This window comes from Chroicocephalus ridibundus, chromosome 9, assembly GCF_963924245.1.
Source record: "Chroicocephalus ridibundus chromosome 9, bChrRid1.1, whole genome shotgun sequence".
Taxonomy (NCBI): domain Eukaryota; kingdom Metazoa; phylum Chordata; class Aves; order Charadriiformes; family Laridae; genus Chroicocephalus; species Chroicocephalus ridibundus.
In genome coordinates, this window is record NC_086292.1 from 43,823,670 (window position 1) to 43,850,126 (window position 26,457).

Below are 26,457 nucleotides of genomic sequence, written 5' to 3' on the forward strand. Positions count from 1 at the left end.
CTCTGCTTGTTCTAGGTTAAATGCAAGCGGCTCTCAGAGATGTAGTATGGTCCCTGCACCATCCTTGCTAAATGAGCATTTCTTCATTACTTCTTCACAGTAATTCTTCAGCAAGGAAGAATTCCTTCAGCAAAGAAGGAATGGAGCTGGAAAAAAACCATTCAATTGGGGGAAAGTAACTGGAAAAACCTACAGGAACAAGCCCGCTGCTAGGAAACAAAATCTCAAAGCAAACAAAATAAAAACGACAGCAGTGGGTCGTCAAAATGAGAGGGGTGGAGAATAACAGGAAGGGAATCGGAAGCAGTAAGAGCCTTGGGAAGTGGATGTTGTGAGCTGGGTCCTGCCTTTATTTACAGGGTCTTTACTTCAGGAGGTTTCTGTGCATGTAGGCAAGCAAAGCGGAGAGCACTGGCAGTAGATGAGTTGTTTAAATGAGTCCCAACAGTGTGTTTCATAATGTTTTGTGCAAATGTGTTTAGCCTAATAATTTCTGTTATTGGCATGTGATGTAACGCTACCGAGGAGGCCTGCGGCTGCCTTGTCAAGTTTTTATTTAAAGAGGGAAGAGTCCAAGTGAAAGCTATCAGCTGATGAGAGCAAATTTGGCCTCGTCTCTGGTGAACTTGCACAGGGCATCACGTGCTGCTCCAGCATGGGCATTCCTGCCTCTCCAGTCAAATGTGTTAGGGTTGGCATTTATTTCTTTTCTCCTCCCCCTGTAAATCTGATCATCTTGCACTTCACCCCAAGTTCAGTGAGGCAAAAAAAAAAAGCCCTGCCAAATATGACGATGCTGATATTAATCACTTATATACCACTGTAAATGGGGGGAGGATTGTGCAACTTTAGTTATGCAGTAAGACAGTTAAAGCAGTTTTTTGTAGATGCCTGAATGCTCTGCAAGTACAATGGGGTTAGTCATAATTTTATTTAAATAAGTTATTAAGTAACTGGCTATACAACCTCATTCAAATTACTGAATGTAAGAGTAGATTTCTTTGAAAGCAGACGTTGATTTCTCTATCTGGATTCATCCAACAGTTGTATTTCTGTTGCCTCTTATGGCGTTTTCCCTAGTGGTCAGGAAAACAATGAGATAAGTCATTTTTTGGTCAACTATACAAACATTAAAATGTAAATGCGCGACGAGTTTTGGAAGCAGTAGTCATGTAGTTAATGGTATACATTTCTAAGGATATAGGTATATGCTGTAAGCTCTGTGTGTGTGTCTTTGGGACTGTAAAGGAGTAAATCTGCAGGTTTCATCAGCTTTTTTCTTCATGAGTTTTGATGATGATTTGACTGTCTCTGCCTCACAGAATAAGGATGGTTGCGCAGCTGTTAACCACGAAAGACACTGTCCACGAGGATATTCCTGTGCACAGAAGAGGTGGCCGTTCAACTGCTCCCTTATGATGCAGATAAAGTAGGTGGTTTTGTTTTGACTCTCTTTTTCTTGTCCCTCCCTGCTGTATAAATGCTCAGTATGAATCAACGCAAAGACAGAGTCCACCAGTAGGTTTTCAAAATCTGTAAGTAATCCATCCGTCCATTTTTGTCCTCATTTTCTCTCAATTGCCTTCTTTATGAGGGAAATTAATTCTGCAGCGGCGACTTTTCCTGGCAGTGGGTTAACGTAGGGGAGTGTTTTGAGGTCTCAGCTGGGATTTCTGGGATGTCCGATGTGTCCCGTTCAGCCTCAGCCACTAAGGTTGTGGAGCTGTTTTTCATGTTGTGTTTATCCACTAACACGCTATGTAAGAATCCATGTAGCCTAGGAAGTAGACAAAAAAATCCCCTACATGTGCTGGAAAAGCATCAGCAGAAATTATAGGGCCAGCTTTGCCAGCATTTTTCATGTGCTAGCATTATCGCGATTTAACTCCCATCAGTAAGTTTTGTACAGAAACAGTTTCAAAGTGGATAAATCTCAAATTTTGGCAAATCAGGACTTGGCAAAAGAAGAAATATGTCTCCTCTTAGCAATCATAAAGTAGTGGGCAGACATTGCGTTTTAGTGTAGGATTAAATACTTGTTCCGGCTGTTTTCCTCCTAAATAATCAAACCTACCCACCAGATTGTATTTGGAAGCACTTACTAATGTGGCGTGCTTTGTTTTAACTGTTTAGAAAAATGACTGAAAGTTTCAAGATGAGACAACGTGAATCATAATCTTCAGCAGCTGTTCACTTCCGTGATTGACTTTCCTTCTTCCTACGTTCCTTTTAGTCACCCTGGGAATCGCTGAAGCCGTTTCGTGCAGGAGACGTTGCTGAGATTCCCCTTGCAGCAATGGACTTGGATAAACCATCCGTCTGGGGATCCCTGAAGCAGAAAACTAGACCGTTCCTGCAGAACCTGAGCGTGAAGAAGACAAGGAAGAGGTCTAGCAAAATGGTGGAGAGGAAGGTCCGCTCCTTGGACCGACGCCTCAGCGTGTCGGTGCCTGACATGTTGGAGGTAGAGACTCTTACGGAAGAAGAAACGACTTATTCGAGTACTCAGGTGTTGTCGGGCTGTTCCCCCAAGAGCTTCTCCAGGTCTGTGGTGTCTCTGAAAAGCAGAAGCAGTTCCGTGAGGCCGATGGGAGAGGACTGGCCATGGGCGCCGCAGCAGGAGATGCGCTCAGAGATGATGGTCACCCACCAGGACACGCAAGTTGCGGGCAACCCAGTGCCTGAGATGAAGAGGAAATCCAGCGAGGACCTCTTTGAGCTGCTGCAGGGCGCCCGCCTGAGCGCTGCTCTGTCGGAAGAGGGGGCAGAGGTAGGTGCTTGGGCACCAGCCAGGCTCAGTGGCAGTATCAGGCTCGTCGTGCTCCCCCTTAATTGGCTGGGTTACAAAGGGGTGGAGGAGGGGACCCTATTCAAGTAATGAATGCGAGATAAAAATACGCATAAACCATGCATGATATATGAATTACTGGAGACTAACGCAGATACCTTTCTGTCAGTCTTGAATTGCAAAAAGTAACCCATTTTTTTATTGACAAGGTTATGATACTTCAGATTTTTCAGATTTGTTGGAATTGCTTGCTTAAGTCAAAAGTTGTTGCAACCCTTTGAGCTCTGAAATGTGCTGCTGATACATTTGCCGTAGTTATTCTTTTTAGTTAGTATAGCTTTACCAGGATTTCTGTGTAGCAAAATCAACTTACCATCCACCTACTTAAGATGCAGCTGAAGGCAAGAGGTGAAAGATGACGAGCGTGCGAGGTGAACTCTGCCTGTACCTGGAATTAACCAAACCAAGCACGTGATGGAGCGCAGCAAACATGTAGCATCATGCTCAGGGCTGTCCTTTGGGTTTGCATTGTGATTAGATAGAGAGGGTTGCAAAACCAAAACGTTTCCTCTGCATTCCCCATCTTGCCCCCCTTCTTCCTTTGCCCCCTGCCTCTGCGGGGGGGGGTCAGTGTCAGTGGCTGGACATAACGTCCCATGAACGGGAGGATCAGAGTCCAATATGCCTCAAATCTGACGTGGAAGCAGTAATTCCTGCCCGGCCTGAGCAAAGTGGGGAATCCTGGGGAGTTGCGTGATGGCTTTGTAATGTAGACAGCAGGTGAAGGTTGTGGCCGCACGAAACATTTGAGGCAAAATTTGGTTTATTTACGTTTTGAGGCAGTGTATCTCCTCCTGTTGAGTTTTCACTGGGAAAGTTAGATTTTGAACTCTGTTTTGAGGCCTTTTCACCCATAACCTAGATGTTACAGTTACGGTAGCTGCTTTCCGTAGTCATCTGAGATGCAAAAATGGGAAGTGGACATTTTGGTTTAAAGTCGTTCTTTGGGAACGGTGATTTCACAGGCTAATTAACATTTTTTAACTGCATGTTCAAAACGATGGTTAGTGCTGCTGTGGGGAAAATGGTCCTTGCTGATATAAAACTCCTTGTTTTGCATCTGGAAGGTCTGTGTACTGTTACCAAATCAGTGTTAGCTCTTGGTCTGTTGTGATGCAAAGTGTCAGACTGGCAGTTACTGACCATCGCTTCCAGTTCAGGGTTGCTAAATTGTTAACACATTGGCTCCACCTCACCGGAGTGAACCATTATTCAGAGGTCTGCATAAGAAAAATAGCTAAAATAGCATATAATTTTGTTTCTGTGCTTAAACTTTACTCAGAAGTTGTACAACTCAGAGTTATGATGGTTTGGACATTATGAACAGGTTATTATTTTAGGAGTTTTTCCATGTTGTTTTAATGATAGCTGCAGTTCTTTCCTGCTGTTGTAGACCAGAAACTCTAATCTGAAATCTGCTGCAGCAACAACACAGATTAATCCTAAATCCTGCTTTGACTTTGGGCAAAGTGCTTTAGGAGAAGGAGGTGCCTGTATGGTGATGGAATAGTTTAACTTCAACTTTCCCTCAGACGCACAGTCTGAGTCTGTCTTATTCTCTGCAGCGTTTAAATCTTTCCCAAAGTATGTGTTTATAATGTGTGTTTGTATTATAAATCATTTAGTATTACTTTTATGGCAAAGCATCTTGTTATGTGAATATCCTACCTGCTATAATCTGCCTCCAATTACAACTTCTAAATGTGGAAAGAGATATTTTCTTTTTTCCTCCTAAAGGCTCTGTAGCAGAGTGAAGCGAAGGAAAGTAGAAATAGATAAGGCCTATTGAACAAATGTAGGTATTTTTAAGTTGAATTTGGTGAAAGCTTCAATACTCATCTCTTCTTGTACTTTACTGAATAGCTACAGAATTTGCATTCTGTGTGCCTTGGACGGGGATAGTTTATTGCAGATGTTATTGGTCTCCTAAATGCTGGGTGGGGTTGTTGGAGAGAGCATGACAATAGTTCGCATCACTTTTGTGAGCATCATTCACTGATCACTGAGGTAAATCAGAAGGCAGGCAGATCCCTGGAACAAAACAAACTAAAAAAAGCAAAAATGTAGGTTGAGCTTTTTTTTTTTTCTTTCCCCCTGAATGGCTTGTCACATGCCACCTACGCATTTCCTTGTTATCTTTGGTCACCCAATATCATCAGATACTTTCCGAGCCGCATGCGTGAGCTCAGTGTGGGCTTGTGGTTTTTATGCTCATCTGAACGCTCAGTACAGAGCAGTCGGTGCTTGGAGCATGCCATCAGTAAAGACTCTTGCCACAGGTACCATGTTTCCATTTGCTAAGACGTTTACTTTTACATTATCTGTTCTCTATTGCAGCCCAGCTAGGCAAATTGGAAGGGTGAAGGAACAACTGAAGTCGCGTTGAGCCCCTCCCTGCTTGATTCAGGTTGCAAAGGACGGCATTAATGCCACTTTTTGCAGTCAGGTTTTGCCCATGGTCACGCGTCATTGCTCAAGTGCTCTCACACCACTTCTTCTTGCTAACACCTTGCAGTGAGTCACTGAGAACCAAAGCCTCATCCCGTCGCTGATGAACTCAGTGCCCTTGTATTTTGAATCATTCTTCTGCAGAAAACAGGAGGAGATAGAAGATGTAGATCTTGCCAGGAGGGAAAACTTGATTTATTTACGTGTGTGTGTATATATATATATATGTATATTCATACACATACTCATGTTTGATTTGTTTTTAGACAAATGCATTTGTAACTACAACCCGCTTGGTGGATGTGGCCGTATTTGTTTATACTTCAAATTTCAGAAAAGTCACTGTGATTAGATAAAGTCAAGACCTCAGGACTATATTTTCAGCAAGGCTTCTATCTATGTTCAGTGATCTCATTGCAATTAGCTACCTAGACTAATAGCAATTTACGTTACACAGAGTTAACAAGCTTTTTTATTTAAAATCACCATTTTTGTTTAAAATCTGTCTATATAATGCAAGTAAACAGCAGCACAAATAAAAGAATCATAACTTTGAGGGTATTTTTTTATTGTAAATGGTATCAAGCTAGCAGAGAGAATACTTTTTTATTATTATAATTTCAATAGAGTTCTTTGATTCTGTGTTTATGCCATGCAAAACAAGCTGTAAAGAGAAACCATTATCAGTGCCAGTGATGGTGCCTGAAGGAGATTCCTGTGAAGCTGGAGACGATCAGAAGTACTAGGTTTAATGCACACAAGTGAGATTTTTATGCATACTAGTCAGGAAATTCCAAGTTAGGGTTCCCCTAGCAGCTGTAACTCAGCTCTGTTGTGTGAGAAAACTCTTCTGCTGCTCTTTATGATGATAATTTTTTCTACTTTTAATGTGTTTTTGCAAGGTGGCCGAGTTATGATTACTGTGGGAACCATAATGTTAAATTTTGACTGTCATGCAAGTGAAATTTTACTTGCCATGCTGGATTACTGTACTTCCTCATATGTAATATATGTATTTGGGGGGGGGGGAGGAGGAGGAGGAGAATTACGCAAAAGCATATTTATATTTATTTCGGCATATCAATATCTCTAAGATTTATGATCTCTGGTGCAGGAGCTGATTCTTTTTTTTTTAATGTTTGTGTAGTGCTCCACACAATGCAGCTCTCATCTGAGCGATTTGGATGTTACCACACTGCACGTAGTAACGTTTTCACATGAGGATCGAATTCCACCTTGTGTGCATTTCTGTAGACTGGGGTTATTCTTAGCATAAATCTTTGTATTTAAATGGGCTGTAATTGCCCAGCTTTAGACCAAAAGAGTTTCCCAGGCACGTAGGTCCTCTTCAGCTAAAATGATGATCGTAGACTCTCCTAGCAGTCAAAATAGCGTCAGAGGTGTCTTGACTGATAAACCCCTTCTGTGTGTCCAGACAGTCTAGACGCCGTGCCACCATAGCCTCAAATTTTTGGGTGAGTCAGTACTTAAGAAGAAATGTTTGACGACTGCTCCTATGCTGGGCACTAGATAAAAATCCTTTGGATCGTCCAGTTACAGCAGAAGGTGGGGGGAAGTACATGTTCAATATCCTTTTTTCCCTTTGACCACTTTCTAACTTTTTCCCTGAGCTGCCTTTTTTTTTTTTTTTTAAAAAAAAAAAAAAAAGGCAAACAAACCAACCCCAAAACTTCTCCTGGACCTTGCCTTTTGGGTGATGAAGGAGAAATTGTAGTCAAGTTGAGAGAGTAGCCTTCTCTCCAGTCCCAGGATATTGCTACTGCTGCCACCATTTCTGGCTTTTTTTTATTTTATCTTAGCGAGGACACTTGGAGATTCAACAAACAAATAAAATTCTGCTCGGGAGCGGGGGTCAGCATTGTAATGATGACTGGTAAGTCACCAGATGCAATAACCTTCAGGCATCAGGACCTTCAGCACTGAAAGCACAGGTCTCTGCTGTGGAGGAGAATTTATTCTGATAGCTGGAAGCAACACTCTTGATTAGACTCAAGAGACTAAGTGCAGTTACTGTAAAATGCGAAAAAGAAAAGTATATCTAAATTATGGAGGGGAGGGTTCTATAAACAGACGTATACTTATATTTTAGCAAAGAATTTCACAGGTTACACATATGTATGAGCGTTTTCTTGACTGATAACTAGGAGTATTTTCTGGATCTCTATATTACTGTTGTCTAATTCATTGTATCTTGTTTTTGTAGTACCCATGTGGAGAAATGGATCTAGACTCTTCCGTATCATCTCAAATTTTTGATGATCAGATGGTAAGTCCTTTCATTTTAAAGCATTTGGAAACTTGATTACAAGCACAATTTATTTTAGACTTAGGTTCTTTGCTTCTTACAAATGGAAAAAAAACCCAGAAGGTGAAGAAGCCTTCTATAGGTTTGTCCAGTGTGGTTTTTTTTTTTTATTTGTTGGGGTTTTTTGTTTGTTTAGTGTTTTTTGGCTTCTGTGTGGTTTTTTTTTTTTTTTTCCCCAGTAGAGCAAAGCAGTTGCTAATGTTTTAAATAGACCCGGATGTTCTGGATTTTTTTTAAAGTATTCTATAATTTCTATGTTGCGCTGGTAACTGATGAAGGCAATGGCATAAATACTCAAGTAGCAGCCCAGGAACAAACTGGATTAAAATAAAGGCTGCAAATACCTTCACACAACTGTAGGGTTTGACAGACAGCAAAAGTCCAGTTTTATGGCAGCACAAAAAGGCAGTTTTGACATGTGCTCTTCTCACGTAAAGCATATTTACCTGTTCTGGATGAACTTCTCTACCTGTGACCTGTGATAGCATCTCAAGTGCTGTCCAGTGGCTGTTGTCACCGAATGTGCGGGCTGGATGATGATGCTGAGGTGTGTAACCCTGGCAGCGTCTCTAATGAACAAGAAACCTCTTGAATTCGCTTCTGCAAGACCTCACAACTAGCATTGCCCACTGCTGCGTTTCTCTCTTTTAGAACTGTATAAAGAAATGCTGTCCTCTCAGTAGTTATACGAAAAGTGTACTTCCTCGTGAGGTCATCAGATGAGTATGAATGGACTCGATGACCCTTATGGGTCCCTTCCAACTTGAGATATTCTATGAATGCACAGGAAACAGCTAGAAGAGATGCAGGAAGGATTGGTAGGATTTGGAAAACTTGTGCATGCGTTCCCGATTGTTACTATTACCATGTGTTTTCAGGTATAACCCTCCTTGTGTTGCCCCTTGATTTGTTGAACATACCCGATGCTGACCATTAGTTATGCACATAATAAAACAAAGACTGGGAAGGAAATCTTTGGATTTTTTTTTTCCTTTCTGTAAAAGATTGCCCTAAGGAAAGAGGAGAACTTTGTCTCTGCAAACCCGAGAGAACACCTGCTTTGTCCATGGTCCGCTTCAGGTGTGCAGCAGTGACTGGTTTCTTTGTTCTCCTCAGGCTCTAGAGGAAGCAAACGATTGCTTGAGTGACCTGCCCAGCCCCTTTGCCTACCTGCTGACCATCCACCTGAAGGAAGGCCGGAACCTGGTTATCAGAGATCGTTGTGGTGAGCCCCACCTTTCAGCCGATTTCCTTCACAATTCACACCGCTCTCCTTTCACTGGCTTCGGTTTGGCAATGGTTGGCTTCTTTTCTTATCTCTGATGCAACAAGTCATTGATTTGTGTCCCTTGCCTGGGTCAGAGCACTCCACGATTGGGTTTATCCACCTTGGATACACAGGGGAGGGAGCTGCCCTCCGCCTGCTGCTCCTCCTGTCTGACTGCGCAGCTGCAAAGGGACTTAGCATCTGTGTCTATTCAGGATCTACAGAGGCATTAATCTTGAGAAATTCTATTTGAGCTTAAGAAAGAAAAGCCAAGGAGTATCTTGGAATTTATGAAATGACGGAGCTGCTCTAGGAGTGCTTTTTTGGGTTATCTGCAAAGATTTTAATACAAGGCAAACCATAGGAGCAGGGCTGCAAGCCAACAATCCCCTCTAGTGTGGGATGCAAACTAAGGAGGACAACTCTTAAAAAAAAAAAAAAGGGGGGGGGGGTAAATAAAAAAGGAAAAATTCCAAATGATGTATCAAAGGAATTAGAAAAGATTTGGGGAATTCCTAGAAGAAAAACTGTCTGAAAGTGCACGCTGTGAGCCTGGCTCTTGTTGAGGCTGTTGCAACAGGGCGTAAAAGTGCTTATAAGCAGCCAGCTGGTATTTTCTCCACGTGCTGGGGGAGGCTCTGTGGAGGCTCGGAGGGCTCTGCCTTTGGTCTGAGCTTGACAGAGAGCTCTTCCATATGTCCAGTCTTTCTACGTTTTAGATTGATTGTTAATTTCCTATTTTTTTTTTCTGCCTGTGGAAACAGCTCTGATACTTTCGCGTTGCAAAATGTATGAAGAATTTCTTTCTTTTGAGATGAAGCAATAGGGTTTATTCATCCAGGTTTAAAGAAAATAAGCTTGCAAAGGCTAAAAGCCTGTGCAAGTTTGCATCTGGAGGGACATGTATGGATTTAGAAACCTTCTCGCGTGCAGTGCTTGTTGGGATTTCCATTATCTTATTATCTCAGTTAACTTCTTCCATGCTGGTTTTTCATGTCTTCACCAAACAGTAACTCTTGGCCAAGTGTACGCTACTTTTTCCTGCCAGCTTTCGGAAGGAGTGAATGAATACTTAGATTAAAATCTTTTCTCTTTAAACAAAAGCATGTATGCCCTGACAGTGTAGCACTTTGTCGGATTTACTAGCAAGCTGCACAAGCCAGGACACATCCAGTTGCTTGTATGGAAAAGATGCTGTAAATGAGCAATTCCGGCAGAGTAGTGTTTCTAAAGACAAAGCATAGTTTACTCTAGGCTGTGTTTTGTTGCGTAAGAAAGCAAATGCTTGTCTTAGTGAAGCATTGGACAACACAGTGAAACAATATAAACAAGGGGAAAGAAAGCTTTTTGATGGGTCTCTCTTGCTTTGTGGTGAATTTAGTAAACTAAGTATGTGAGGTGGTGCATCATTCAATAAAATTACTGCTTTTTTTTTTTTTTTTGCCCAGACATTGGGAGGGGGAAAAGTAGTGACTTAATGATTATTCTTCAGTCATCCATAAAAAAAAAAAAACACCCAAAAGCGTGCTGCTGATGCCTAGCTTTATAGGTCTCTGCTGTCGTGCTGGTTACTTAGGATCTTTGCGTGACACTCAGGCCTGTCCTGCAACCACTGTGCTTTTTGCAATGCACTTTTAAAAGCGGGAAGTTGTCTGCTTTGCTCATCTCTCCAATGTGAGAAAAACCTCAGAGAAAGCTCGTGGGCCAGGAGGATGAGACTTCCCCCTTCTCCCTCCACCACGATGCCGGATACAGCTGCTGCGCTGGGGCATATCAGCCTGCTCTGAATAATCTGAATATAGGAACAGGTTGTCAGCAGCTGGCATATCCTGCAAGTCAGACTGTGGCTTGGACTGAAGGCCAAGTCGTCCTCATTCACCTTTTGGGGACAGCAAACCCCTAGAACTAACCAAGCGATGCTGCCTGACGCAGCTGTGAGAGGGTTTCGGTCCCTCTTCCCCATGGTTTTCTGTGTGCAAAGAGGTGCTGGAGCCTCTCCAGTGGGTAATGCTGAGTTGCTGGTCCTGAGCTTTATGTGTGTGCTGGAGTTTGAAACCTCCACCTTGTGCAACTGCAAAAATGCCCCGGTTAGGTAGGAGTGGATGCAGAGTGTTGGAGTTCGTAGGTAGGAGTAGCAATGTCCTGCTTTTATTCAAGTAAAGGGGTCATAGCCAGCCGTAAGTGCTTGAAGTAACCACTTCATTGATGGAAACGAACTTGGTCCCTTCCAACCCTATGATTCTATGATTCTATGATTCTATGATTCTATGAACTCCAAATACTGTGTGGACTATGTGATATGCTAAATGCCAAAATCATAGAATAGAATCATAGAATTGCCTAGGTTGGAAGGCTGTCTGGGCCGATGCACTGCACCCCTCTCTATAGAGCAGGTACGAGGAGAGGAGCTACAGAAAGTCAGGGACTAGAGAGACTCGACAGAGGGATGAAAAAAACAAGTGCAAGAGGCAAAAGATAAACAGTTCTTTTTCTACAACTACCCTTTCAGGTAGCTGTAGAGAGCAATAAGGTCTCCCCTCCTTTTCTCCAGACTAAACAACCCCCAGTTCCCTGTTCACATGAAAACCACAAAGTGGAGAATGTCTACCAGCATCTTTAGCCTGAATCGGGCTTAACGTAAGTTTCTTTTTTTTTTTTTGTAAATTTCCTAAATTTGAATATTCAGTTATGATCTCAGCAATTGCTCTGAAAAAAGGGTCTCAAAGCAGTCATCAGACCCACCAGTTTACTTTTTTTCTTTTTTTTTTGGGGGGGAGGGAGGAAGCCCTGCATCTTCTCGAAGAAAATGACACCTTAATGTGGCGTCCTTCCCCCTTCTCACACGTGGAGCGTCCTGTCCTCCCTCCTCCTCCCACGCACCCGCTTTCCCCCTTAATTTCAAGGTCCGAGTTTTAATTGTCGCGGGCGGAGGCAGCCCCGGCACCGTGCGACTGGCGCCCTCTGGTGGCCGCTGCCGCCGCCGGCCGAGCCCCGGCCCGGGCGTTCCGCGAGGTGGGGGGACCGGGGCCGTCCCTCCGCATCACCCCCTCCGGCCAAAAAGTGCCAGGGCTCTAGGCTGCATTGGGCATCTCAGCTCTACAGCAACTTTTAGCAGTGATGAACAAGATGTCCCTGAAATTCGAGCGGACCAAGGAAAGGCTCCGTCTTCGTTACCGCCTCTGTTCCGTCCCAGTGTAAGCAGTCTGTACCGGTGTGCAAATAGAAGTATATAAGAATAAATCTAAGATACGTGACAAAGGAGAAATATTTCTGCCATTGGAAACAGCTGTTGCTGGAAGGTCCTGGTTCCATTCGGCAAATTCACAGGGCTCTCGCTGAATTTACTCATTATATGCTTAACAGGTATTAAGTAGGGATTAATTACACTTGGCTGAGTAAAGGTGAGCAGTAGTTCTGTTGATAACCGCAGGCTATAAGGCCAACATGTGACTTTACTTCTTCCCAACTTTCCAGGTGTTTTTCCAGACTTTTTGACTCACTATGTACTGTTCTTTCTAGGATATGTTCTCTCTGGTGTGATATAAATTCCTCCTTCACTTTACCAGATTCTTATTACTCTCTTTTATTTTTTTCCCCTTCGTAATATTATCCCTGTTAACATTTGCTCTTTCCTACTTTTCTTTTCATCTTTTGCCTCTTGCACTTAGTTTTTTTTTTTTGTTTGTTTGGTTTTGGTTTTTTTTTGTCTCTCTGTTGTGTCTCTCTAGTCCCTGACTTTCTGTAGCTCCTCTCCTCATACCCGCTCTGTAGTGAGGTTTGCAGTGCATCAGCCCAGGAGCCTGGCTCAGCCGCGTGTGCTCTCTGCAGGAAAAAAAAAGTCAGAGTTCCAGTGTTTTCTTCTATTTTTTTTTTTTTTTTGAAGTGTAAGGTAAAGGAAAAGCCTCCCCACAGCACCACCCGATACATATACTCCAGCTAAGGAAGCAGCGTGCTTATTAGAGCAGCATCTTATAGAATCATAGAATGGTTTGGGTTAGAAGGGACCGTAAAGATCATCTAGTTCCAACCCCCCTGCCCTGGGCAGGGACACCTCCCACTAGATCAGGCTGCTCCAAGCCCCATCCAGCCTGGCCTTGAACACCTCCAGGGATGGGGCAGCCACAGCTTCCCTGGGCAACCTGTGCCAGCGCCTCACCACCCTCACAGTAAAGAATTTCTTCCTAATACCTAACCTAAATCTGCCCTCTTTCAGTTTAAAACCATTATCCCTTGTCCTATCATTATACTCCCTGATAAAGAGTCCCTCGCCACCTTTCTTATAGGCCCCCTTCAGGTACTGGAAGGCCGCTATAAGGTCTCCCTGGAGCCTTCTCTTCTCCAGGCTGGACAACCCCAACTCTCTCAGCCTGTCCTCATAGCAGAGGTGCTCCAGCCCTCTGATCACCTTCGTGGCCCTCTGCTGGACCCGTTCCAACAGGTCCATGTCCTTCTTGTGCTGAGGACTCCAGAGCTGGATGCAGTACTCCAGGTGGGGTCTCACCAGAGCAGAGTAGAGGGGCAGAATCACCTCCCTCGACCTGCTGGCCATACTTCTTTTGGTGCAGTCCAGGATGCGGTTGACTTTCTGGGCTGCAAGCGTGTACCGGAACCATCTTGGTTCTGGTTGAAAGGGAAGAGGCTCCAAAAAATCCCTCTTTGGGTCAAAATTGTTAGGGATGGAGGATGAGAGAGGTGTTACCTGTTGCTCATCAGCTTGTTTGGAGTCTGACTTGACTTGCTTCTCACTGCTTCGTGGGCTGCAGCCGCACCCAGCCATACGTTAGAAACTGCCTACACAGATGGTAAGGGGCACTTGGCAAGTGACATTCACATCGCCTGCAGGTGCCTGGTGTTAGATGGTGCATGGGTTCTGTATTTATAGTCCTTGTAATTAATTAGCCAAACACTGAAGGTTATGGATATATGCACTGAAGGGTAAATATACACAATATTAACACACAAAAGTTTGGTTTCTGTATATTTTTTATAGTATTGCTGTTACTAGATGACATGATGTGTCTTGGTGATGGCGAGGAGTTTGTGATACATGTAATTTTAATATCGTAAGTAGTAAGAAAGCAGAAATTTACTTTATCAATTAAATATCTGTGGAGCACTGGTACTTCAGCAAAAAAAAAAAGAGAGAGAGAGAATTACTCTGTATCTTATTTGGCTTGAAAAAAAATGTATGCTTCTTAATCACCAGTACTCTGAGTGTTGTCATTTTGTTGCTCTTCGTGGTTTTGTGGCCTTGTTGAGCCTTTTTTTTTTTTTTTTTTTTTTTAAGATCACAACTTCCAGCTCCCCATGCTTTGAACTGGGAGAGGCTGGAGCCCATTCCTATTTGCTGGTTCACTTTCACCAGGATGGTGAAATGGTTTCATTCAGGATGATGCCTCATGTTCATTTGGATCAGTCTAACGAAATCTGAAACGTCCTGCTGCCTTGTGGCCCTGAGGTGCTCTGACTGTGCGCGTTGCGCCTGTACGAGTCGCCTTTGCACGGCAGTGACGCTGTGACACCGAGCAGCAACGTGATGCCACCGCAGCTGTAAGGAAGGAAGCGTTACGTTCCTTGAGTTGACAAACCCAGCTCTACCGCTATAAGAAAAAACGGAAACTGGGTTTTGAGCGTCTGTACGGGTGGGAAGCCCCTTCTGTTTCTAAATCCTGTACTTTCAGAGTTTGAGTATATTTTTTTCATCTGTTAAATGGTGTGGTTACAAAAAATGTATTTCTTGGATGTGATGTCAGCTGGTGAGGGGCTGTGGCTGCTGTCTCTCGCCCCCCCACCCCAAGCTGTGTTGCTCCAGCCTGATTTTTGTGTGTTTCTTTTCCATGAGGTCTTGTGTTTTCTAGATTTTTACACTTTGTGCCCCATCATGCTCGCTCTTTCTTTCAGGTTTCCCTTGTTGCTTCCTGTTGATGCATTTTGGTTTCTTTCTCTCATTTCTGTCCTCTTGTGATACAGCTTGAACGTGTGAAAGGAGCAGGGTGGGCTGTAGGAGCACAGAAAGTTCTGTCACCTTTCTGGGGGCACGCCACCTCCGTCATCCAAAGCACGCCATCATCTGCTCTCACATCTAACCACCACCCACTGCCAGAGGGTCCCGGCGGGCTCCTGGAGCTGGCGTAGGCAGCTCCCAACATCAGTGTGAGCTGTGCCAAACCTCAGTCTCCCAAGGGCAAAATAAAAAGAAAGAGGACAGAATGACGTGTCCTTTTAACTTGAACTGGCAATGAAGCTGCAGTAGCCCACCGCTGGTAGCTCTGGGCTACCCCCTGCCTGGGTCCACGCTGACGCCCGGGTGCTGGAGGAAGGGACGTGTTTGTGCTGTTCGTCAGGGCGTCCATCAGCTTACAGCAAGTCCATTATTTGGAAAGCAAATGCTCAAAGCAATTAGGCTGAATGGCTCCCTGCAAACACGCTGATTAATTTAGACTTTCTCTGTTTTCAGGGTGTCTGCAATTAGATCATTAGTCCTTCAGATTTATTAATTATTGAGATGTATTAGGCAACTTTTCACACTTTTTGAAAGGCGTAATCATGGCTAATTTACAACTGCTAAGAATTTGAATGGTGCTGGGTGCTTGTTTTGATGTTTTCTGGATCCTGTGTAGCTCTGCGTACAAGGGCTTGGGCTGCGAGCGTTCGTCTGCGCCAAGTCTCCTTTCTGGAAGCGCAACACGTGTGGCTGAAACTTTGTCCTTACACACAGTGATCCCAGTGAGCATCCCTCCCAGCCTGGCCATGGGCAATGAATCCACAGAGAGAGGAACCTCAGGAAAACAGACTGAGTTGGAACAAAAGCAGTGAATCCATTATACGCATAGTCACCTTCGGTAAATTAATGTTAAATTAAGAAATATAGGGATGGCAGCACTGGAAGAGAATACACAGGACCCAGAGGATACATACGACGACTCTTCAGTAGATAACTGTAATTTAGATAACCGGTTTCTTAAGCTGATCAAGCTCTATCAGTTGTCAGAGTTGGCTCTTGGGGGCAGCCGTCTGCGTTAAGAGCTCGTGCTGGGTCTTTCTGGGACCCCCGTAAGGAGATTTTGTAAGGCCAACGACTGAGAATACAGGAAGATGCAACTATTTACATCAAAGGTCCTCGGTGCTGGCTAGTAATGTCACAGTGGCTTCTGCCCTGTCCTCATGCTCTCCTTGTGTGTTCATACCTGAGCCCCGACGGGGAATGCAATGTTCAGTTGGACTAATGGTCTTTTGGTAGGGTCTCGGGGGTTTTTTTCTTGGTTTATTTGTTTTAGTTTGTTTTTTTAACCACTATTTCTGAAGTTCCTTGCATAGAACATCCTGTATTTGCTTCTTTCCTTCTATCAGTGTTCAGTTCAGGCCTTTTCCTCTCTTTTTTTTCCCCGTCTGCTGTGGGTTTGCATCCATTCTTCACAACACTTCTCTGATCTTTTTCGTTTATTGGTTTTTTGTTGGGGTGGGGTTTTTTGTTAGTGGATTATTTTCTTTTTTTTTTTTTGCTTGTTGGTTTATTTTCCCGTGGAACCTATTGGTGATGCTTGTTTCCAAGCAATATTTCACTTGCATCTGGCCACGTAAAACTAGCTGAGCGCAAAACTTTCCAAATTTACCTGAATTTCCTGCCAGCAGAATACTTTTTTTTCTAATTTCCCCTTTAAGCCTTGATCTTGGCTATTTCCCTACAAGAACATTGTGGTTTTCCATTTAAAAAGAAAAGTGTGTGTTCCATTTTAAAATGTCTTTTAGTCCTTGCTGTAAATAACTCCAGTAATTCTATTTCTAGGAAGATTTTAAGAAATTTATTCTTTACATGCATATAAAAGAAATCCTTCATTTCCTTCTTCAGATTAAAACATACATTTTTAACCAAAACTTAAGATGGCCTAGGCTATATATCACACTGTTCTTCGATTACTTTTTTTTTTCCAGGATTTTTAGGGCAACTTGGTGGAACTGTTTATTTATGTATTTATGTAATGAAACTTGTTTCACATGCTACATTTCCAGTAAGTTTACCCCTATAAAATAGTGTGTGGCTTGAAATTTTATCGAGTCTTCTGGTTTTTGGTTTTTTTTTTCTTGTTTTTTTTTTTTCTTTTTCTTATTATGAAGCAAGAGCGTAGTAGTGTTGAACACAGTTGATGCGACATACCTCTCGGTAGCTGCTAGAGGGCGGCAGTATCCATTTAAAAACACCATTAACAGTTTCTTGGGCTACTAAACCCTCTCCTGCTGCTGTGTCCCAGCAACTTTTGCTCGCTGAAGCTCGCTCAGATTTTAGCTGATGTTCGGTCTGCCTTCAGACGTTGTTTTTTGCGTGTGTGTTAGGGACAGAAAATAGAAGTGAAATAGATATTACGGAAATGAATTTGAGGGAGCGTCACTATTGAGATTCATGTTCTTTCTCTAATGAGAAAACAGCTGATGGAATGATTTTTTTTTTTTTTTTTTAGAGGTCATCCTTTCTTTTTACTCTTATTGCTTTGTTTTAGGCTGAGAAGCAGATAATCCTTTTGGTTTATATATTTTTGTCCGTATATTTTACCGTGTGAGAACCTTCTTGTCATTGAGTAACATTTAAAATAACCTCAAAGCATCACACCTTGCTTTTCCCACCAGAAAAGTGGGTTTTCTCGGGCTAAATTCTCAACTGATTTCAAGAAGAACCGGTCTTCTTGCGTTACCCCGCTGACATTGCTGCAGCTGATGTGACCGAGATGAACAGGTTCAGACCTTGCATTACAGAGGATCCTGGGTCTATGTGCTTAAAAGTTGTTGGCTTGGATGCCTTCCCTAGGAAATGGCTGCTAAAAAGGTTTTTTTTTTTTAATGATCTGAATTCTTCAGAAAATTATAAGTTCCTATCATGTTTAAAGCAAAATTACAAAAAAAAAAAAAAACCCATCAGGTTTTTTTTAGACCCATTCATCCCTAAAATTACTTGGCACTTTTTTGAGTTAGTTATGCTTTTCTGGCTAGATTGTAGATTGTCTCTAATACATAGCTTTTAATCGATGCAGACGTCTTTCCGATCTTGAATCCAGAAGGCTTTAAGCCTTGAATTCAAATGCAGTTAATAATTTGCAGTCTGTGCTGTTTGTCCCATCAGCCGGGGTTTGTCCACCTGGCTTATTTCTCATTCCCTGTCTCCTTTTTAACCTATTTTGATCACCTGGATGCAATCTGGGACGTCTTAAAGAAAACCGTAAATGGACACAATGACCCAGGGAGGTATAGGAGCTTCATCAACATCCCAGGAGCAACCTGGGGAAAACCTTGAAAGCCCCAAAATGGGCCGTGGTACCATATCCACCCCCGTCATGGCCCTCCTGGCCATCCAGGTCCACCCCAGTGAATGCCACCGAGCCCCGGGACACGCTGTCTCCTGCCGCCGAGGTGAAAGTCCATCTGTTTGCCGCTGCGGAGGTGTCAGCCCGTCATTTGTATGATCCCGCGCCGCCGACCCCTTTCCCCCGCCTGCCTAGTTGAGATGTTACCCCTCTGACAGCCAGACAGGCGAGCGCCGCCGAAACCCCCCGCCCCTCCGCAATTATTTTCCCTAACAATTAACGCCGGTACTAACTTGACACCTTTTCCTTGTTTGGCTTTTGTAAACCATCATCCCTTTTTCTATTAATTCCCGGCATTAATATTTTCTTTCGCGCAAGTGCCGCCGTTCACCCGTGAAACAGTTTGAACATTATGTAGCTGTCAAGAAAGCGAGGGATTACCCAGTGTGCCTTGCCGGAGTAAGTGACACCACTGAGGCCCCGGTTTGAGATGTTTATTTTGAGAGTAAGCTGACAAGCATGAAGGCCTGATCCCAGAGTGGCAATCTTATTTAATTAAAGGCCTCTTTTTATTATAGCTTCCCCCCCCCCCCTTTTTAGATATTTTTATATATACATATATAGGTTGTATATAAATATATATATTCTTTTTATATACATACATGTGTTTTTATATATAAAAATATATATATGTAAATATAAAGGAAGGCATTCTTTTATATGTGTAAATATATGAGAACGATTGCTAAAGCCTGGCTCACGTGAGCAGTGCTGGGCAGCCCTTCCCCCTCCTGTATTTTCCTTTGCTGTGTAACAACCTGGAAAGCTTTCAGAGCAATAATGCTAGTGGGATGCTTACTTAGCTATAGCCTTCTTGTTTCCCATCCTCCGAGAAAGGGCTTGGACTTTTATATTTGTAGACATTGAACTTGCTGGCTGTTTGCTTTCTCTGTCTCCTCTTTCTCCCTTTTTTTTTTTTTTTTGTTTTTTTCGGGTTTTGCCCTCGCTCAGGGGGTTTCTGTGCCAAAAGCAGATGAGTGATGGCCATAGACCACCTGCCTCCATCGCCCTCTTCATGCTTTCATGTCATCAGTTGCTTCCCTTGTCTTGGCCAGTTGCTGTTTCATGCACAGACATTATTATTACTACTATGGCTATTTTTAATAATGCAGCTTGCTTCTGCTTATCCTGTAAATAAAAGCCAGTTCTTTTTTTTTCTTTTTTTTCTTCTCTTTTTAAAGGAACTAGAAGAAACTAACTCCAAAGAGCTCAGTGCTCTTATTTCTTAACTTCTCCATCTTCTCAGGGCTACTGCCCGTCCTGTGAGGCTGTTTTACCTGTGTGTTCGCACTCGTTGTGGAAAGTGTGCTGGTTTTAACCCGTACCTTTTATATAAGAGAATAATCACAGTTCTGAGAAGTATTCTAGGGAAAGGTCTAGTGCGAACCCATTGAAAACAATGAGGAGTTGCCCTTTGACTTCCCTGGCTTTGGATCAGGCCCTTATTATTATTCTCTCTTAGAGGAGAAGGAAAATAAACTTCTTTTTAAGTTTGCAGCATTTTTTTTTTTCTTTTTTCATAAAAAGGCGTTGATTTCAGCAATTACTATTTAGGAAAAGGATCAGCTGCAGGCAGTATTTGAAAACCAGCCGATATTTTCCTTCTGTGAATGAAACACCCCTTGTGTGCAGAATTGGCCAGGGCCAATTCTTCCCAAATTCTTCCCAATTCTTCCCAAAACTCTTCCCTTTTGCAAGTAAAATGGGATAAAAACTTTCTATAATTCTTAAAAATGAGCCCGTATGTCGCAGGAGCGCAGTTCTGTACTACGTAATTCCAAATAGATGCTAGCACGTAGCTGGTTTTTGAGTCTAAGTCTGCCTTCACGTAACACTGATCAGATCTTTGGATGTTTAAATATGGATTTTTCACATTCTCACTGTTTCACCAAACTACTGACCGTACTGAGCGTTGGTCTTAACGTCTGGGTTATCCTACTGCCGTGCGTTTGTCGGCCGGTATCTCAGTGGGAACCAGGGGGGACAAATTCAGGTTATTTCTGAATATGTGAAGCCTGGTGTAGGAATCGCCGTCCCCTGCCGGCAGCCCACGCTGCAGGCTGGGGGCAGCCACCGCCATCGCATCAGCTGTTATCCTTCTAATGAAACTGAACTCTAAGTAGGGAAGTTTAATTCCAAATACAAGGTATAATACAGACAATATCGATTATGGCAGATAAACGGCACCCGGGATAAATTAATTATATATGCTGCTACACCTCAGTTTTATTCTTTCCCTTATTTGCAGCAGCTTGTGAGATTTTTTTTTATTTTATTTTTTCCTTGCAAAGTCTGTATGTGTTACTAAATCAACCATCCAGTTAAATCCTTCCTGTACATTCTTCCCCCTTTCGTGTGGTGTCCTGCACGGTGCTTGGTGTTGGTGCAGATGCCACTGGTTTAATAACAATAATAAAAAGTTGATTCCCTCTTCTCTTTTCCTTTGACAGCTGCAAGTTTTCCATTGCTGCCGAGTGGCACGAGGCCTCACACTCTGTCTATGGACATCTGCTCCATAAAAATATGGGACAGTATTGCCATGGCAAAATGTGCCACTTGGATTAAAAAACGTGTTACCTGAATATCGTTTATTGTCTTTATGGAGCCTGTTCTGCGCGTGGTTTTTAGCCTGAGCTGCTGAATAACGTCAGTATTTTTTCACTGAGATGTCAAATTTGGTTTTAAGTAAATTGGCAAGTGGCACCAGTGATGAAATCCTGACGGGTATTTTAGCTATTGTTACTGGTTTCCTCGGAGCTCCTATCCAAGTTACGGTGCTTTTGAGTTTTGGTCTTTTTATATATCCATAGTCACAGGATCGCATTTTCTCTCTTGCGCTGTCTGTGGTGTTAGTTGGCCTGTAAATCGTCCTTTATCCCTGCTTCTGTTTGCTCTTTTCCCAAATTAAAATGTTAACTAAGCTAGTAAAGAATAATTCACGTTCTTTAAGAATAACACAGCAGAGGTCAAGTAAACTACGAAGGATTTTTGTTTCCTGCTTTCAGACAACTTTCTAGTTCTGTTCAATACATTTCCTGAATGAACTAGCAATTTTTATATAAGTAGTTAAGTATATGTGTCTAGATATAAAATAACTCATTGCCGTTCATTATTGTTATTTATTGTTTTATGAAAATATAATTTAAGGTGGGAGCAGTGCTAATTTATTTTTTGTTAATTATCACAGGTACAAGTGACCCCTATGTGAAGTTTAAACTGAACGGGAAGACTCTGTACAAAAGTAAGGTAGTCTACAAGAACCTCAACCCCGTTTGGGATGAAACTGTGGTGCTGCCTGTGCAGACCCTCCATCAAAAACTCTGGATCAAGGTAAGTTTTGCTTTCAGATTTTTGAAAGATGAGCAAGTATTTATTTAAGCAATTATTTTCTACTTTAAAAACGTATTGACTTTTATTCACTGTAGCAGCGTAACATAAAACATGATCCGGTTTAAGAGTTACAGCAATTTCAAATTAAAATGCACGTATGTCTTTTCCAGATTTCACTCGCATGTTTAGCTTTCCGTCCGCAAAAAACCCCGCGTTGAAATAAAACTCCTTGACTGGATATGTTTAAAGCTACGGAGCTAAATTCTGCTCGCTCTTTCTGTGCTCGTGCAAACTCAGTGAAACCGATCGCGGTTTCATAAGCACGTTTTAAGAGTGTAATTTGGCTGGGCTGAACAGAATTATTACCTGGGATGCAGCCGTGACAAGTAGCAAAGCCTTTTCTCATTATGAGTAACGTTACAGTTACCAGAACTGCAAGCTACCAGTTGCGAGCACTAATTGCTAAAACATCTGTAGCCAGAAGTACCTGATTTTTGTGCAGCGTTTCATTATACCATCGCGCCGAGCATAAAGGAACAGGCACAAGCCATAGCGGCACACATGTCTCTGTTTACATAATATTAAGAAGATACTTTCAAAATGCTGTTTAAATATTTAGCTAAAAATACAAATTAGAGCAGGGAGATGGAAAATTATGCCTGAATTATATCTCAGCTTTGATCTTTCAAATACGAAATTGAACTGGAAGGGCTTAAAATATCCGTTCTTTTATCGGCTGGGATAAAACTGGCTTATGATGTGAAAATTATAAATGTTTATTTTATTTTGCTACCAGGTGTACGATAGAGATTTAACATCTTCAGACTTCATGGGGTCGGCATTTGTAGCACTCACTGAACTTGAGCTCAATAGGTAATATGTTTATTTAACTAAAGGTCGTTAATGCAGCTTAATTGAGAAACATGGGGAAATAATGAAATGCTTTGGAATTTGTCTATTCATGAGAACTTCTTTTGACAGAAGGGTGGGGAGCACATTTTAAAAAAAAAAAAAAAAAAAAGAAAAAAAAGAAATCACTTGAGATAAATCCTGTACGCGCATGTTTTTATCCAGTGTTACGTACCGGATTCAAATCCAACCTGGACGAGCCCAGCTCAGCAGAAGGCGCCTTTTGCTTTTCGTGTCCAGCAATAAGAAGAAGAGTTTCTATATGCGGCATTGTTTAGGGAGAGCGACACCGGAATAATTTATGGAGGTGGAAGAAGAAAAGGGGAGGAGAAGGTTGAGACCCCTTCTTAGCCCCGCGTAGCACGGGGTGCCTTTTTCCGTATAGCAGTGGGCTGGGGGGCGTTTTGGCTAGCTGGCTGCGGGTGCCCTGTTTCCAGCCCCCCCCTCCTGCAGCCATCCCTCCCCGCGGCAGCTGCATCTGGCCCTGATTTAGCGCGGAGGCAAACCCTGCGCCTTTTGTCTGCTGCCGCTGCTTGGGCTCAATGTGGAGCTGGAAGCCAGGAATTCCAGTTTGAGTTCTCTTTTATACTCCCTCACTGTATGACTTTTTTTTTTTTTTTTTTTTTTTTCCTTTTGGAGAAAATGAGTTTTCCCTGTGTGGGTTTATTATAGCTCCCATGACTGTTGTATCCGAATTTCTAGTAACATTAATGAATTTATCCGGGAGATAGTGCCACCAGGTAAATACCAGCATTCCCGTTTGCAGGGAGGGAACTGAGTCATGGAGGGAGTTTAAACGCAGGCGGAGATAAGGCAGAATACAGGTCTTGTGATCCAAATCCCAGCCATTAATGTTAGAAAATTCACTGGGATGAGTTTCCCTGTCAGTCTTCTTCCCTGTGAAGCGGAGGTAGTAGTAACTTAATTCAGCCCATATCTGCACATGGAGAGTTGTATTAAGCAATGCTATGTAGATGCTAGCCTGCGTTATTAAAAGGGGGTTATATGTTGTCAGAACTGAGACGGAACCCTCCAGATTTCCCGTTTTAACATTTAAACTCAATATTGGGAATTTCAGAGAAGAAGCTGAAATTTGCACAGCTCAGTGTGACCTTTAATAATCAACTCGAGTTAACCAGAGTCAATAAATGCATGTCTTTTTTTTTTTTTTTTTTTTTTGCTTGTAGAACTACTGAACAGGTTTTAAAACTGGAAGATCCCAACAGTTTAGAAGATGACATGGGAGTGATTGTATTAAACTTGAGTCTAGCAGTCAAGCAAGGAGACTTCAAGAGAAATGTAAGTGGCTTAGGAAATCAAATTTCTAGCTGGAATGTGTAGGGAGGAAAAAAAAAAAAAAGAGCTGGCATAATCTGATTTACTGGGAAGTGCCACCTTTATTTTCATCCTCTGAGACTCAATATTGAAATTGAGATAGATCATAACTTTAAAAAAAGGCCCACGTTTAACTGGGTAAAGGTTGGGCAGACACCTGTAGCTGGATGGGTCTGTCTCGAAGTCGTGACGGGCGGCGTGGCAGTGCTCTCCCTGCAGCGGGGAGCGGTGTCCATCGCTGCAACCCACAGGTTCCTGAAGTGAGTGTATGAACCGTACCTGCTGCGATTGCTATTCCAGAGCATTCTATTTTCCGATTTCCACCTAGGAGTTTAGATTTTAGCACTTAAAGAAAAAAGAAAAAAAGTGATTTTTTTTTTTTTTTTTCCCCCCTTGTCAATGAAAAAAAATATATCTGTGTGAAATCTAAAAGCAGGAATTTGATGTTAGGACTTAAACTGCACCGATCCTGTCGAGGAGCACACTGCCTTAGACGAAGAGATTGCTTGTAAAAACCCTGATTTTTGCCACTGACAGTTTCTTGACTGAGTTCAATTGAACTTGGCTCCTGATGCTGAAATATGGTGCATTTAGTGATGCTGGAAAACCGGAACAACCTGGGCAGAGACTGGGAACGACGCAATTAAAGCTGACAGCTTTTAAATTTCAGGTCCTGCATGTGTTGTGTATGGTTTTTGTTGTTGGTTTTTTTTTTTTTTGCTTTTGTTTTCATCTTTTAAGATTTGTACTAGTGTTTTACACAGAGTGTGGAGCATACCTGTGTTGGTGAACCCCTCAGGCAAGGGGAGGGAAAAGCTAAGATCAGGCATTTTCTTGGATTGGCTTGAAAACCAGAGCTAATTTTAAATGTGTGTAATAAATATGTAAAGAGAAAATCTTCCTACAGGTCTTCAATGTAGCCTAGTATGAAAGTTGCTGTTTACAGCACATTGTTGAATTATAGGTATGGAATTCCACTCTGAATGGGATTATTTATAGAAACATAAATGTTTCGATGGATTGGAAAGCAAAATGAGAAAAAGCTTATGTGGGATGTCTGCTGTTCACTATTGATTTTTCAAATAGTTGCCTTTTTTGGGAATTGTAAAATCTCAATTGATATTAAGACAATTGCAGAGTTATTTCTACCTCAGCATGTGATTATTTAAAAGCTTCAATATGTGATTATTTAAAAGCTTAATGACATTATTCAAAACACTATTGCCGTATCTATATATCTACATTATAAGATGACTTTGACCTGGGATGCGAATCCCCCTCTAACTTGCGCAAGAGTGTTGTTGGCACTCGTGTCACTGGACTGCAGGAAGGGGGAAAGCAAAGACAGAAAGTTTCTTTAGCAAAAAAGCAGTTTGGCCAAAATGACCTCAGGAACTCTTCTGGGGTTTTTAGGGATGCATGGGCTAAAGTGGACCTAGCCAGTGAGATGGAAAATACATCGGTTTAAAGTAGCAGCTTTTGGTACTCTTGGGTGCTTAGTTAACATTCAGAGTGCAGATGATAGAAGAGTTGGTGCACGCTGTAATTTTTTTTTAAAGTTGGTGTTTTAAGCCCTCATATTTCAAATGCAAATTGCTGAGCCATTTCCAGTGGAATTTGAGTAGTGAAATGGCTCTGTCCACATTAGCACTTAACAGCAAGATGATTTTTTTTTTTCCTTTTTAAATTAGCTTACTGTAGAACCAGATGGCACCAGAAGTATAAGCCATGTTTCTTACTAATGGCTCTGGGTCCCTCCACTTTTTATTCTTAATTACTTTTTTTATTTCTTTTTTTTTTTTTTTTGTGGTGCAATGCAGGTATTTTGAGTTTGTTGATTGTTATGTTCCATGAGGGAGGAAGGTAGATGAATTCAGTCGTAGATCCAGCCCCCTACTTATTACTAAGCTTTTCTAACACGTTTGACAAGCTGCTGTTTGAATTATTTTAACTAAACGTTTTCTCCGTTTTACTCCTTCTCTCTTTCCTTTCTCTGGGTTCTCTTTGGTACGGTGGTGGGGACTCATGAGCAGAGATGGTCAAGTCGGAAGAAGAGAACTTCATCCAAGGTAATCCATATTTTTTTTTCTCTTCCAAAAAAAAAAAAAAAGTCCCCTCCCAAAATCTGTACCCTCACCCTCCTCTGAAATAGAAAGGGTAAACATAGGAAAACTCTGAAGTATAGGTGCAGTCTGTCTTAACGTGGTAGCTGTGATACCCTTTGCTTTTTTGCCTTTTTTTTTTTTAATGTGATGAGAAAGTGCTGCTATTTTTCTTTATTGTATGACCTCAGTAGCGTCTAGGGGCAAGCAAGAGTAAGACTTCATTCAGCAAAGACCTGTAGAAAGAGAGAAAGACTGTCTGTACTAAGGAAATGGGTGTAAATACAACCAACAAAAAGGAGCTGTGGAGGATTTGAGTTGTTTAAGGGTACCCAAAAGGTGGCCGATACTCGGTACTGGAATTGGACATGGGTCTCCTGGATCCCAGTCTAATCGTTTGGGTCACCTCTCACCACAGGTGGAATTTTGTAAGGCAGTATTTCTTCTGGTCACTCCTGTGGGTTTTGAAATTCCTTTTGTTCTTGGGATGGAGACCGAGCAGTGTTTTCATTACCAGCAATGTAACACGATTTCCAAGA

At 42.3% G+C, this 26,457-nt stretch overlaps 1 protein-coding gene across 2 annotated transcripts in view; it reads left to right on the forward strand.

Moving 5' to 3' along the window:
- The window catches only part of MCTP2 (multiple C2 and transmembrane domain containing 2), a 129,328-nt gene that overhangs the window by 18,753 nt on the left and 84,118 nt on the right, over window positions 1-26,457 (forward strand). For both annotated transcript variants that reach the window (XM_063346613.1, XM_063346611.1), the window contains 8 exons: window positions 1,323-1,429; window positions 2,234-2,770; window positions 7,521-7,583; window positions 8,739-8,847; window positions 21,430-21,572; window positions 22,369-22,445; window positions 23,669-23,780; window positions 25,850-25,885. In XM_063346613.1, coding sequence (XP_063202683.1) covers window positions 2,297-2,770; window positions 7,521-7,583; window positions 8,739-8,847; window positions 21,430-21,572; window positions 22,369-22,445; window positions 23,669-23,780; window positions 25,850-25,885 — 1,014 coding nt within the window. In that variant the 5' untranslated portion in view covers window positions 1,323-1,429; window positions 2,234-2,296. The remainder of the gene's footprint in view (window positions 1-1,322; window positions 1,430-2,233; window positions 2,771-7,520; window positions 7,584-8,738; window positions 8,848-21,429; window positions 21,573-22,368; window positions 22,446-23,668; window positions 23,781-25,849; window positions 25,886-26,457) is intronic.